This window comes from Phascolarctos cinereus, unplaced genomic scaffold, assembly GCF_003287225.1.
Source record: "Phascolarctos cinereus isolate Bilbo 61053 unplaced genomic scaffold, phaCin_HiC Scaffold_5;HRSCAF=322, whole genome shotgun sequence".
NCBI classification, from domain to species: Eukaryota; Metazoa; Chordata; class Mammalia; order Diprotodontia; family Phascolarctidae; genus Phascolarctos; species Phascolarctos cinereus.
This window is the reverse complement of record NW_027555958.1, coordinates 91,055,192-91,070,942: the sequence shown is the minus strand read 5'-3', so window position 1 is coordinate 91,070,942 and position 15,751 is coordinate 91,055,192. Positions and strand designations below refer to the sequence as shown.

The following is a 15,751-nucleotide window of genomic DNA, read 5'->3' as shown; positions in this document are numbered from 1 at the left end:
GGAGAGAATTTGGAACTCAAAATTTAAAAATAAAAGAATGTTTAAAAATAAATAATATTTTTTTTAAAAAAAGACTATTTTAGGGGCAGCTAGGTGGAGCAATGAATAGAGCACAGGCCCTGGAGTTAGGAGGACCCAAGTTCAAATCTGGCCTCAGACACATAACATTTACTAGCTGTGTGACCCTGGGCAAGTCATTTAACCCCACTGCCTAGCCAAAAGAAAAAAAAACAAAACTATTTTGATAACTCTGTCAACATAAATGGTTTCCTTTATAATCCTATGTATTTCATTTAATGTACTTAAAACCATTATTCTGAAAGGGGCCCATAGGCTTCACCTAGGGTCCCTGACACAAAGAATATGAAGAAGCAGAGCAGTCCACATATACCCCAGTTTCTCAATATCCTTTCTGAACTATAATGGTCTGAGCCAAAAACCAACACTAGAAGGCGCCCAACCAAGCCAGAATAGAGTGGGATGAGATGGTCACAACCTTGCTCAGGATGCTGTGCCTTTATTTCTGTAGCCAAGGATTATGTTAGCTTTCTTGACTGCCCTTTACCCTGGTGACTCATTTCAATGCTTTGCAGCCCACCAAAACCCCAAATCTTTTTCAGAGAACTTGTAGTCTAGCCATGTCTAGCTGTACTCCTCTTGTTACAGCATTCTACCTGGATAGCTTTTGAAAAGCCTGAGGTCCCTTCATGCATCAGCAAGGCATTGGAGTGAGACTTAATTCATGAAATGCCCTTAGTTATTTAAATAAGACACTAAGATATCCATGTGCAGCCCGTTTACCCCAAGTCAGCTACTGCTGTTGGGCATAATTTCATCCAGCTACATGGCAATTACTGAGAAAAGATTTTCCTATGTGTGTCTACAGTTGAAAAAAGGCAATATACTTTTGAAAGCCATTAAAAAAAGTATTCTATACATCACAAAATGGAGCTGTTATTCCTTATTATTTTCTGTGTTGGTTGGCCTCTCTGCCTTTTTTGTGTATTTTGGGGTCTCTTTATGTCTGTATTTAACTTTGTTTCTACATCAATATCTCTCTATGCCTCTCTTTAGACTATTACCTTCCTTATGACTGCCCCGCTCTTGTATACCCCATTAACCCACCCACTAGCTCTATTCCTTCCCCTCTCCCTTAAAAGGCCAGAATACAGAACTGGAAATATTTATATTTGCCACACTAAAAAATACACGCAAAACCAAAAATACACTACAAAGTCAAAACCTGTGATTGTACTGGTGTGAAATTTCCTTGATTAATATAGATCATGACCAATCTATAACCAATCTAACAAGTTGCCTGAGGCCTCAAAGGGGAAGTAACTTGTCATTAATCACTCAAGTGATAAAAGGCGAGATTTGAACCCAGAACCCAGTCCTGACTTCTGTCCACTTTCTCAGAGAAGCAACTAAACATTTTTTTATAGATGTGATCATCACTTGATTTTTTTTTTCTGTGAACCACTGACAGGAAAAATGTCCAATTCTAATTATCATATTATAGACCACATGAGCTACTTGAAAGCAGAGATGGTCTTACTTTTCTATTTGTATGTCTCAGCACTTAGAATAGGGCTTTGTACATGGGAAACATGTAATAAATGCTTTTTGCATTCATTCATTCACACACTCAGAATAAAGAGCAGACCAAGTAGATGGCTCTCAAAAAGCACACTTTGAGGACCTAGTGCTCAAGCAAGCCCAAGTTACACCTAAGTGGGCTGAATGCTCCAATTTTGCTTGAATTGGTCGATAAACCCATTTCGATGTGAAGGGAAATTTTTACGATGTGAAAGTAATTTCACCTCGAGGTCAAAAGAGAAATAAACTCAGGGTTGGGTTTCATGCCTATCTTGAGTTCCTGGAAGTTTTGATTCACTTTAAATTGGATGGGAGAGGCAGGAATGAATCAGACCTCTCAGTTTCATTTTGATTCGGTTGTCTTGGGGAGATATTACCTGACACAACTGACCACCCAAATGAGAAAGGGAACAAAGGAGGAAGAGTGGTCATTTCACAGCAACTCAACCTATGACAAAAATAATTAAAACTTTTTTTCTTCAAGACAAAGGTGAGCCATTGCATTTTCTTGGCTACAGGGGTTTTACATTTTATTGCAAGCAAAGTAGCTAATACTTCCTTCTCTCATTTAGGGACTCATTTAGAGACTCACACAGGTGTTTTTCACAAGAATTTAAAGAGAAAATCACCATGTGGATATTGATAGGTTAAATCTGACCCTCCTGTATGACCCAGTACAAGTGATCTAATCTCCCTCCTACTTCTTTTCTTCTCTTCTTATAAAAATGCATTTCTCCAAGTGCCCAAGTACCAGTGGGGGTTACTATATAAGCTTGTTAAGAATATTTCATCACAGGGCAGCTAGGTGGCGCAGTGGATAGAGCACTGGCCCTGGATTCAGAAGGATCTGAGTTCAAATTCGGCTTCAGACACATAATACTTACTAGCTTCGTAACCCTGGGCAAGTCACTTAGCCCCATTGCCTAGCCAAAAAAAAAAAAAAGAATATTTCATCAGGTGGATCCATTAAAGTCACTTTCAGAAATTCTCAACAAATTGGGGGGAAAAATCAAGTCATATTAATGAACAAGAGCAAATTATCTCATTTGCCCTAAGACAAAGTGTGACTCACCCCTAAGACCCCAAATCGTTCACAAAAGTTCCAACCACAGAGAAAGTCGATTTCAAAGTTGTGGTTAAGGATTACGATGGCATTTTCCTTCCCGTACGTGCCATAATCCTTGAGTTCGGTGTACAGCGTGCACTGAGTACCTGACCACCATTCCAGCAGCATCACCAACTCTGGAACAAACCACAACAAACAAAGACATTTAGTGAATCTCTGGTGACTAAAAGTCATTTACACTGCTGGGTAGAGCTGGACACCTTGTTTTGCAATTCCACTTTAAGGGAAAACTATCCATTTCAGCTCGAGTAGGTCCAACCTACATTTTGAAACATTCAAGTCCAAGGGTTGGTCATGAAATGGTTTCATAGAAGCAGAAAGAGAAGAGAGAACCTGTGCAATCATCTCTAGGGAGGGTAGGTGGGGAGCCGTTGAGATGACAAGCTTTCATTCTCTGAATAACCACCTGGGGGAGAGGCAATAAATCAGAAATCTTGGCTCTGTCAATAGAATGTGCCTTCTTGTTTATTGTGCTCTAAAAGAACAAGGTGAGATGATGCATGACACTTTATATCCTGGGAAATGACTAAGTGGGATGCTTACAAACTCCATTAAATACTCTATTTTTCTTTGTCACTTATTATACTTGAGAGTGCTAGGAATAACAAAACGGAAGAGGAGGAGACAGAAACATTTTTTTATGAGATTTGAAGTAGAAGCATAAATAAATAGCAAAGGTGATAAGATGACTCAGAAATAGAACACAAGAGTTCCTTCCCTAAAGTATTACTCTTATGTCTCCTTATGCTGGGGAAGAGATACTGTATTCTCACAGACTATGACAGGAGGCTGCTAGATGGACCAGACAAGGACCACCCTAAATCTGAAGTTCCTTAGTCCATGACTGACAAGCATATTTTAATAGCTGGGGATCACTAGAAATTCAAAGACCTTCTAATGACATACACTGGTATAAAGGCAACCCACACCAACAAAATCACGAAACTTCAGGAAGCAGGAGGACCACAGGAAGTGATATATTTATCACAATGTACCTGTCTAAGTGAAAGAGTAATTAGTTAGAATTTTATTGTGACAATATGATCCAAAGGCCCTCACAGAGTTTCAAAAACACACATGGAACTTCTGGCTACATCTTTGAAGAAAAAAAAAAAGGTCAGGTCAATTGCCACTTTCTACTTGGAGTCTTTCCTGATTAACCCTATATACAACTGCTTGTGGGATTCTACATTTCAAGATGAAAGGCCATTAGACAACATCTATTCAACACCCTCATTCATATATGAGGAAACTGAAGGCCAAAGAGGTATAATGACTGGCCATATGTGCACAAGTAATAAGTGACAGAAGAATGACTCAAAACTACTGCTCTGTCCCCTGATAGAATGTAAGTTCCTTGAGGGTAAGGATTGTTTCATTTGTCTTTATATACCCTACATCTAGCTAGTAGAGGGTTTTGACTGTGAATAGCTATCAGTCCACAAACATTTCTGACCACCTACTCAACGCCTGATAAATATTTGTTGACTGAAACCTATTCATAGTCAGAAACCTATATAATAGTTGGGCTTATAAGTAGATAATTCAACAAGGATGATTTTAAAAATTCTATACCACCTGTGAGGATTATTTCATTATTAAAAGACAAAAAGGAATATAGAATCCATACCTCCATTCCTTTCAAAGAGAAGTTTATCATTAGTTTATGAAGCACACTTTTATAGGGAGATAGAGTCAAGAGATTTGTAGAGGACATTTCCAACACTTCTGACTGCTCTTCACATTTCCATGACTCAGGAAACTGTTCCTTGACAGAATTCCTTAAGGTGCTTGGTGCTTTTTTCAGAACTATGTAGGTAGATGGATAGATAAATAGACAAACAGACAGACAGACTGACAGATTTGGATAGATCAGTAGATAGATAACTGACAAATGTCAGATTATAGATGGATAGAGTTAGATAGATAGATAGATAGATAGATAGATAGATAGAAGATGGGCAAGTGGGTGGCACAATGGCTAGAGTGCCAGGTCTGCAGTCAGGAGGACCTGAGTTCAAATCTGGCCTCAGATACTTTCTAGCTGTGTGACCCTGAGCAAGTCACTTAACTCTGTTTGCCTCTGTTTCTTCATCTGTAAAATGAGCTGGAGATAGAAATGGCAAACCACTCCAGTCTCTTTGCCAAGAAAACCCTAAATGGAGTCAGAGTTGGGCATGACTAAAAAACAACTGAACAACAACAAAAAAGGTAGATATATAGATAACTGATAAATGTCAAATGACAGAGGGACAGAGATAGATAACTGATAGACGTCAGATGATAGCTAGATACACATAGAACAGTAGATGGATAAATGTCAGATGATAGACACCAGATGACAGATGGATCGATAGGTAAACCAAAAATTGATAGATGTCACACAAAAGATGGATGGATACAGATCAATAAATAAATATTAGATAATGGATGGATACATGACAGATATCAGATGACAGATGGATAGACAGAAGGACAGATAGATAGATGCTACTGAACCTGAAGGATACAGCATTGACAGCTGTTGAAAAGGTCCCATCACAAACACTGTCAGAATACAGACACTAAATTCCTATCCAATGTTCCTGGATTTAATACGTGATTACTGTCACTATCTCCAAAGGAGCTACACAGCCTAAAGTAAAGAGCAGGAGTTACTTGTACATGTTTGGCATGTAGCAGGAATGAAGGTAGCACAGCCCAAAACAGTATTATTTGGAAGCGGTCAGTTCCTATTATGCCCATGACCCAAAGCAAAAAGGCACACTACACTTCCCAATAGCAAGCACTTATTAAACACCAACTTTGGGCCAAGTGGTGAGGGCACTACAGATACCAAGTGAAAAACTCTGTCTTCTCAGTCTGCAAGGAGGAGGGTGGACTAAATACACAAGTATATACAAAATGGATACGACGTAACCTGGCGAAAAGAACACTGGCAGACAGGGCACTAGGAAAGGTCTTCATACAGACGGTAGCACTTGGATTGGGTCTTGAAGGAAGCCGGAGACTTCAGGTGGCAAAGAAGAATCAAAAGGGGCTGTCCATTGACTGTCCTAGTATCCCAGATGAGAGCTAGAACATGGGACTATCTTTAATAACCAGCTGCCAGAACAGCAGAGGGACTAAGATTGGCGACTGATAAACGTTTCCCTTACTGTTATTCATTAGAAAGAAGAAATGATGCTCGAGATGAATGCAGTGTCTGAATATTGTAGTTACACATATACAGGGTAATTCTATGGAACATCAAGAGGCCGTAGCTCTTCTCAGTAATACAATGATCTAAGACAATTCTACAAGACTCAGGATGGAAAATACTATCCACATCCAGGAGTCTGAACGCAGGTCAAAACATACTATTTTCATTTTTTTTGTTGTTTTTTCTTTCTTGTGGCTTTTCCCTTTTGTTCTGATTCTTCTTTCACCATATGCATAATATGAAACATGTTTAATATGACTGTACATGTATAGCCTGTATCAGATTGCATAGCTTTGGGGAAAGGGAAGAACTCTGGAACTCAAAATCTTATAAAAGTGAATACTGAAAACTAAAAATTAAGTAACTAATTTTTTTTAAAAGAACATCAAGTCTCTATAGAACATCTAATCTCTCCGTAGGCGGAAAAGGCTATTTATTCTAAAGTTTGGGAATCCACTGGCAAATTACAGAAACAGGGATCCCTTGCCTACCCCAACTATTTAATCTTTATCAACAGTGGGGAATTTTGAATTGATGAGAATCTTAACCTCAATGTATCAATTAAGTTTCAACACTTTTTCAAGAAATACCATGGCAAATTTCCATACAAACCAAAAAATCCCAACTGTTGGCCCTCCTATTGCAAGCAGTGCCCAGGACAGCAAAGTTCTAGGGAGTCCAAAGAATACAGAGAGTCATTTCAGGTTTATTGTAATTTATTAATAACAACATGATTTTTAAATACTCCTCCAGTACACAGCATGACAGAATCCCCATGGATTTAACCAACAGATTACATCATTAACACAAGCACACTATAGTTTCCCACATGCATCTTGCCAAAAGGCTCCTGGCTTTATTGGATGGTTGTCAAATACCAAGTTGTACCTTTGTAAGTTAATTCTTCTGAGCATATTTAAGAGAGTTAAGTGAAAAACAAACATTTATCTTGAAACTAAAAACTATTACTAGTAAAAGGGATAAATTAAGGCCTTGAATCATAGACTTGAATGATAGCAAAAAAAGGATCTTTTTTTCCTTGCTTTTTATTACTTTCAAATATTGAAAGGAAAAAAAAATTAATGAACGAATGCACTCTATGGGGACAACCTTTCTGGGCCTCAGTTTCCACTGTAAATAAAATAGGTTAATTAGCCAATATCTAAGTCATCTTTCAGCAGTAAATTACTATGCCATGCTTCTAATAATAAGTACATTTGTGTAGATACATCTATCTCTAAACACCATTATAGATACATCTATATGAATATGTTCAGTAAAGAAACCAAGATTTCTAAGTATGTGAAGGTTTTACCTACCTGAAACCAAATAACTGGTAAAGTCATTCAGTTCCATGTCATACAGACCAAAAGACTATCTGAGTAAACTCTTGACTTTTCCCCACACAGATTGTGACACTCACAGAGTGTAGACTCCCAGCTGCTATAAGCCTTCACTGTTTCCCCCATGAGGAGTACTGTGATGGTTTCTTATTGGTTGCACTCTACTCTCGGTTTCTATAAGCTTAGGCGCTCTTCTCTCGGGTGGGTTCTTAGATACCACAAGCGAATTTTAAGTATGTAAATGAAAGACAATTTTGAGAGTGGTGTCAGCAGGAAGGGCTTGACTGCTCTGTATGACAGAGAAAAAAACATCCAAGATGTCACCTTAGTGTCTTATTTTTTTCTAGCTTTTTAAAGCTACTTCTAGGGGGAATAAATGATGTTAACTATTCTCAACTAAACTAAAAATATTTCACCATTACATTGTGAACTTAGGCCCTTAATGTGAAGAAATCTTCAAAAAGATAGGTATACTGAATGCAATTATAGATCTTTATTTCTTGGGACTTCTATTTTTGCTGAAGATAGGAGTTCTTAACCTGGGGTCCAGGGACCAGAAGGTCTATGAATTTGGATGGGGAAAAAAAATCATCTTTATTTTTACTAACCTTTCACTGAAACTGAACATTTTCTTCAATTACTGAAAACATGATTCTGAGAAGGCATCCATAGACTTCCTCAGACTACCAAAAAGGCTCCCAAAGCACAAAAATGTTAAGAACTCCTAGATTAAGAAGAAATTTAACTTCACTCCTAAGAGGAGGGTGCATCATCCTAAGCGGAATCTGACATTAGACAATGTCAGAAACATTTTGGAGAGCAACAGAGCTTAAAAAATCCTGGGTTGTGGTTATCATTCTGAGCCTGCCCTTGTGTAGGATTTGTATGTAACCTAGCTAAGTTAGGGGAGTTCTATCATCACTAAAGGAAGCTTTTTTGTGAGCAGGGATAGTTTCATTCTTTGCATGTGCATTATTAACACTTAGCACACATAGAAGGTGCCTGATGAATACTTGAGTATTTGATGAATATTTTTGACTTTATAAACTTATGTGGACGATCTTCTAAATCAGTGGTTCTCAAACTTTTTGGTGTCAGGACCCCTTCACACCCTTAAAAAGTATTGGAAAGAACCCAAAGGGCTTTGGGTTTTGTGGGTTATATCTATTGATATTTACTGCATTAGAAATTAAAACATCTTAGTATTATTATGAAAACAGTTTTGACCTCACAGATGCCCTGAAAGAATCTGAAGGATGCTCAGGGGTCACTCCCTAGACCAGACTTTAAGAACTGCTATTCTAAACCAGAAATGAAGCTGGGGGGGGGGGGGACAAGAAGGGGAATTTTCAAATCTACATCAATGGGAAGAAGCAACTACATTAATGAAATAGATCTTTTGAAGTATCAGAGAGTTCTACGTAAAATGTTAAATGTTAAGACATAAGTTCAGCCATAGGAAGCAACAAAGAGGAAGAATTTGGAGAAGAATCAGATCTGAGGCAAAATGATAAATGAATATAGAATGAAGTCAAAAGAAATAAGTAAAATGACTACAGAAATGTAATTGACAAGAACAAAACAAAAAAGAAACACAGGAACTAAAGGATATTATTAGTATAACCAAGCTTAATCCCAAAAGAGAAAAGAAAAAAAAAAAGAAGATTCACCTCTCCTCCACCACTCTGTTCTTTGAAGTAGGTGGGGGTTACAAGTATGGAATTCAACATCATCATATTTGGTTGCTATGTTGATTAATTTTCCTGAACTGCTTTTTTCCTCTTCTTTCTTTCGTATTTGTTATTAAAACAAGGGGTTGTTTAGGTATGGCAGAGGTAGACGGACATGTTTGGAAATAAAAATCATGTAAAAACAAAAGATAACACTAAAATTTTTAATAAATTTAAGATGTCTTTTATTTACATTAACATTTTATGGAAAAATAGCATTGCTATTAAAAAAAAACAAACTTAAGAATTCTAATCAAAGCAATAACCAACCACGATCGCAGAGGACCAATGAAACACGGTACTCACCTTCTGACAGAGAGGTGATATACTCAGGGTGAAGAAATGGAAATATATTTTTAGCTATGGTGTGGATTTGTTTGGCTTGACTTTACTTATTTGTTATAAAGGCTTTTCTTCTTTTCTTAATTGGTGAGAGAGAGTTGAAAGAGACAGGAGACTAGCATTCATGTTTTGGGCAATACGAATGCTAACGCAGGAGACGTTTGAAAGTAACATGTTGAATTTATTATGCTTTTTAAAAATGCTATCTATATGGAAGAACACAGTTTCCTAGACATTCCTCTTTTTATGTTCTGCTTTGTATATGGAAATGCTTGTGCTTCTTTTGATGTTTGTGAAGGTCAGAATAAAAAATTAAATTAATAAAATTAAAATATAATAAATACTTCTATGGAATTATTATTACTGTGGTATATTTCCCTCTATCAGTACAGATGGTAGTAACCATTCTATGCTTCAGCAGACAGTCTTAACAAGTGGCTGAAAACTGAAAAACATTCATCATCCCTCCCTGAACTCAACTAGATAAGTCCATACTAACCAACTAGGTTAGACGTATGAACAGAATGAGTTAATGAGCCAACACTCACAGCCTCTATCGATTGACAAGCTTTGAGGAGAGTCCTAGGACAGATTTCTAGAACTTGTCACCTCCAAAACGTGACAAGGAATCAGCCCAATATTTAAAAGTCAAGCAATTGTTTACAAAAAAGCCACAAACTAAGACCAGAACATACATTTGCTTTATTGCACCCATCACTTATCTCAGTGAACCAGTGCACTTTATTTATATGTCTCGAGGTGCATGTCCTTTAGTTTAGGTACACATGTTTATGCTCTTACTACCAGTCCCATTCCAGGACATTCTCAAGGAAATTAAGGCCCAAAATGAAAGTGGGATATGGGAAAAGACCCATAGCAGGGATGGAGTAAGATATTTTTTATTTCTAACACATTCTGATCTTTCAACAACTGATATCATCCTACTCAAGAATTTTCTGTGACACTCTCAACTTAGCATTAATTTCTCCTTCTCTAAGCCCCTTTATCTCCCTGCCATGTCCAACTCACTTCTCTCCCCAAACTACCCTAGACCCTTTTCCTGATCTATCTTTATTTTTAAGCCCAATGTGTATTATTTCCCAGCCTTGAGTATAGTCTCAATTGATTCCAGCTATGAGGTTCCTTAAAGGCCAAGGCAATGTCTACATGTGTCCCATATCACATACCTGACAAATTTTTAATAATCTTGTTGACTTATTGACTGACTCTATTGATGGGCACTCCGATATATGTGTGATCTCATCTCTGAAGCATTTTTTATTGGAGGAGGTCCTTGCAGAGAGATGCTGATATACTGCTTTGTAAATAACTGCATATATTTGCTCCCAAACAATAATATGTCACTACTCTGTGGCATTGCCCTTTTGTGCCATTTTTATGAAATGCTATAATGAAGTGCCTAAGCTTAAGCTTTCTTTTATCAGGTGATTTCAAGTAGGAACTCTGGCAAAAGGCCCCGTGTTTTGTGTTTAGAGCATCTGGCTATTATGAAGGCTGTTTTGAGGGAGGAAACCTGTCATTTAGATTAGATTCCACCCATACTATCCTGCTTGGGTCCTGTGCATTTAATTATATGGCTCAACAAATGCTCACAGTGTGCAAACTGTCCCTTTTCTCAGGCAAAGGGCTGGTACTCAATGTGTACTGGAGACACCCGGAAGTTAATTGAGGCACATAAACGTTTCCACCAAAATTAACACAGATTTCAACACCTCCTCCACCTACTTACACAATCTGTAGCATGTGTGACAAACAGCCGGCAGAGCTGCTTGCTGAATTCTGAATAGCATTGCTATTTTCCTGGCCTGTGCTTACCTAACAGCCTCTGTCCCTTCCTTCTGGCCCCTCTGAAACAGTAATCTCAGGAAGGAAGGCTGGCCCAAGGGAGACAAGTACAAGTGAACTGTTTTTTGGGGTTTTTTTTGTTTTTTTAACAAACTTCATTTCACCTCCATCTTGCAGCAGCTACCCAGCTGAACCAGAGCAACTGATTCCCTGAGGAGTGATATTGGAAGCTATAGGCAGTTGCCAGGAGCACCTGGGGACCTCTGAAAAGCAAGGGCCTCTACTATCACTCAAAACAACCACCATATTTCAGCAGCTTTTGATTGCAAATCAATCCAGTGACAGGTATTTATTGAGCATCTACACAAATAGTGTGTTATGCTTCTACACTAGGAAAGTGGGGGTGGGGGCTGGGAGACAAAAAGAGAAGAATGATGTGGCCTCTTCTCTCTACTCTAGATGGGGTAGGAAGTGGGGCTGAAATGACAAATACAGTGAAGAGGTTACCAAAAATAAAACACAAGAAAGTAGCCCTCAGAATTTTCAGATTTCAAAACATTCAAACATACAAATTCAAATTGTTTTGAATTATAAACAATTCATTAAAAAAAAAAGAACAGCTACATTCCAAACAGATAATAGCTAACATTTTAAAAGCATTTTAAGTTATGCAAAGCATTTAAAGTATATTACCTCCTTTGATTCTTGCTACAACCCTGTGAAGTAGGAGCTATAACTATCCCCATTTTACAGATGAGGAAAAAGTTCTGAAAAAGTTCGATGCTGTGCTAAAATTCCATCTTCTAAGAAGCTTTCCCCAATGTCCCTTGATGCTAGGACCTTCCTTCTGCTGGTTATCTTCAATTTAGCCTGTATGTATCTTGTTTGTATGTTGTTGTCTTCGTTTGTCTCCCCCATTGAAGTATTAGCTCTTTACCTTTCTTTGTGTTGTCTTTGTTCAGTCACTTCAGTTGTGTCCTACTCTTTGTGACCCCTTCTGGGGTTGTCATGTGTCTCCCTGCTAGTGTTATTGTTGTAACAGTTGTGTCTGACTCTTCATATCCCATTTGGGGTTTTCTTGGCAAAGATACTGAAGTGGTTTGCCATTTCCTTCTCCAACTCATTTTACAAATGAAGAAACTGAGGCAAACAGGGTTAAGCAACTTGCCCAGGGTCAAACAGCTAGTATCTGAGACCACATCAGAACTCAGGTCCTCCTGACTCCAGGCCAGGCCCTCGATGCCCTGGACAACCTAGCTACCTGCCTGGGGCATAGCAGGCACTTAATAAATGCTTGTTGACTTAAGAAGTCAAATGACTTTCCTATATTTACATAACTAGTAATTTGTTTGAGGCAGGATTTGAACTCATGTCTTCCTCCCTTCAAGCCCCAAACTAGCCATTATGCCACCAGCTGCCTCTAAAACTATTCTGTTTTTAACCCCCCTAAAAAATTCTCTGTCCCTGAAGATTCCCTGTCCGTCTTAATTCAGCTTCCCCAGTCTTAGATATTTCAGTGTTCATGGAAAATTCCCAAATTATTATTAGACTTGATTACCATTCTAGATAACTTTGTGGAAAATCTTCTCTGTCATCTCCTTGCATGTTTTATTTTAAAAGTCATTTTATTCAAGTTTAGCTGTAAGTGCCAAGAGCTGCTCAGATACGGGGGGACTCGAATGGATTTCAGTGGAGCACAGCATACAGGAGAGAATGGGGAAATCTGCCTACAAGCACCCGCGCACACATATTCTCTGCAACGAGATTCGTTACCTCAATGGCAGAGGAAAAAAATTCGGCCCTGCTGAGCCTGATGCTCTGTAATCACGCTGGCTTCATCTCCGTACTATGTTTCTCATCATTATTATACTGTACTTTTCCCTCTCCCCCCAAACACACTGATTTAAAATGATGAATAAGCTGACAGACTTGCATCACCATGGTTTCTCTCTTTCAACCAGTATTTTAATTATGGGACAGAGCTACAGAATCCTTTTATGGAGAGAAGGTATATTCTTCCTCCAGACTGACTGACTTGCATACTGATCTCTCCTCTCCTCTACTTATCCTGCTATGGATCCTGCTACTGCCCAAAATCCCATATCATACCCATCATACACCAAATCTACCACTATGGTTTATTTTTTTATTTTTTATTTTTTGGTGAGGCAATTGGGGTTAAGTGACTTGCCCAGGGTCACACAGCTCCTAAGTGTCAATTGTCTGAGGCTAGATTTGAACTCAGGTCCTCCTGACTCCAAGGCCGGAGCTCTATCCATTGTGCCACCTAGCTGCCCCTTATGGTTTACTTTTATAAAACATTCTCTACAGTCATTAATCTTCCTAGGCTTCATTTTGTTCTATGCACATCTGGCTTTTGCAATCTCTCTGTCTCTATAAACTCTTGAATAACTCAAGAGTCAATTACAGATGTAGGTCTGATTCTCCAAAATGTCTCATGGTCAGAATTCTTGGGAGAAAGGAAATAACAACAAATTGCAGATCTCAGAATCTTAAAACCCTAGAATTTTCAAGTTGGAGGGCCTATAGAAGCCACCTGTTTGTACCCCTCATTTAGAGCCACCCTTTCTTTCCTCCTATCCTAGGGCACAGAAAAGGAGGTTTCTTTGCTTTTTGCTAACTTCTCTCTCACTTTACCAAGGACCTTTTTGTTTGTTTAGGTTAGTTTCTTTGCGGAGACTGCATCTCCCTATTATACCCAGGCTGGAAGTAGAGTAACCACTCATAGGCTGATCCCACTAATGATGGACTCCTGGGCCAGTTTGACTCTCCTTAGCCAGCCTAGTGGCCACCACTGCTAGGGGATTCACCACATTAGTGCTAGACTCACTGCAAAATCTAATTAGCTGAGGCCACTGTAGCTTAAAACTCCTAAACTAAAGATATTTGCTACCTTCAGCCTTTCAGGTAGTAGGGATTACAGCATGTGCCACCATACCTAGCTAATGATCATTTCCCAATCTTCATCATTCTTGGCCTCTATGCAGCATTTGCTGTTGACCACTGTCTTCATTTCACATATTCTCTTCTCCTCTTTCTCAGACCTTTTCTCTCTCTACATTCTCTCCTTTAGCAATCGAATTCCCTCAGTATTATTCAAACCTTCAACTATCCCTTTTTTTCTATTTTTTTCACTCAATTACATGTAAAAAATCTTAAATTTTGGGTTCCACACTGTCTTCCCCCTTTCTTCCTGAGAAGGCAAGCAATTTGATATAAATTACATATGTGCAGTCACGTAAAACATATTTCCATATTAGCCACATTACAAAAGAAAACAGACACAAAAGATAAGAAACATAAAGAAAGCTTAAAAAGCGTGCTTCAATCTGCATTCAGACTCCATCAGTTCTTTCTCTGAAGGTAGATAACATCTTTCATCATGAATCCTTTGGAACTGTCTTAGATCATTGTATTGCTGAAAATAGCCAAGTCGTTCACAGTTGATGATTGTACAATATTGTCGTTACTGTGTACAATGTTTTCCTGGTTCTGCTCATTTCACCTTGCATCAGTTCATATAAGTCTTCTCAGGTTTTTCTGAAACCATGCTGCTCAATTTGACTATCCCTTCTTTACCAATAACTCCTAATACTGCATATCTCCAGGTCTAGCTTCTCATCCCAACTTAAGTCTTTATCTTTAAATATATATGGAACCTCTCTACCTGGATGGCTCACCGATGCCTCAATCTCTACAGGTCCAAAACTGAACTATGCTTGCCCCTAAATCTGATCCTCCTTCAGTACTTGTCAGCAGTACCACCAATCCATACATTCTCCCATTTTCAAGATCCTGTATTATCTGTGACTCTTTCTCATCCTTTACCTCCAACAGCCAGTCTATCCACCAAGTTAAGTCTATTCAGATCCCTGTGAACGTTGTACATAGTAACGGCAATATTATACAATCATCAACTGTGAATGACTTAGCTATTCCCAGCAATACAATGATCTAAGACAATTCCAAAGGATTCACAATGAAAGATATTATCTACCTAGCCTCATATCTATCTAGTCTCACATCTGTCCTCCTCTCCTCTCTTCTCATTTCCATCAAATCTTCAGTAATATTAATGTGGATTATTGCAATAAGCTCTCCTAACAAGTTTTCACCACCACTATTCCCTCTCCTTCTCCTCTTCATTCCCCCCATTCAATACCTATTGGCCGACTAATTTTCAAGATAAAGTTGATCATGTCACTCATTTGTTAAAAACAATTTTCAGTTGCCTGCTGCCTACTAAGCCAAGGTCAAGCTCTTTAACCTAGGATTCAAGGTGCTCCACAATCTGATGCCATCCGACCTGTCCAGGTTACTTTCATTCTAGCCAAACTGGACTGCTCACTATTGTTCAGCCACTTTCAGTCATGTCTAACTCTTCATGACCCCATTTGGGGTTTTCTTGGCAAAGACACGGGAGCAGTTTGCCATTTCTTTCTCCAGCTCATTTGATAGATGAGGAAACTGAGGCAAATGGGTTGATTGACTTGCCTAGGGTCACACAACTAATAAGTGTCTTTAGACACTAGAGTTGAACTCTGGTCTTTCAGACTCTAGATCAGGCACTCTATCCACTGCA

At 38.6% G+C, this 15,751-nt stretch overlaps 1 protein-coding gene across 3 annotated transcripts in view; it reads right to left on the bottom strand.

Moving 5' to 3' along the window:
* The window catches only part of AGPAT4 (1-acylglycerol-3-phosphate O-acyltransferase 4), a 191,938-nt gene that overhangs the window by 60,550 nt on the left and 115,637 nt on the right, over positions 1-15,751 (bottom strand). For all 3 annotated transcript variants that reach the window (XM_020986755.2, XM_078155053.1, XM_020986754.1), the window contains one exon: positions 2,672-2,841. In XM_020986755.2, the coding sequence (XP_020842414.1) occupies positions 2,672-2,841 (170 nt within the window). The remainder of the gene's footprint in view (positions 1-2,671; positions 2,842-15,751) is intronic.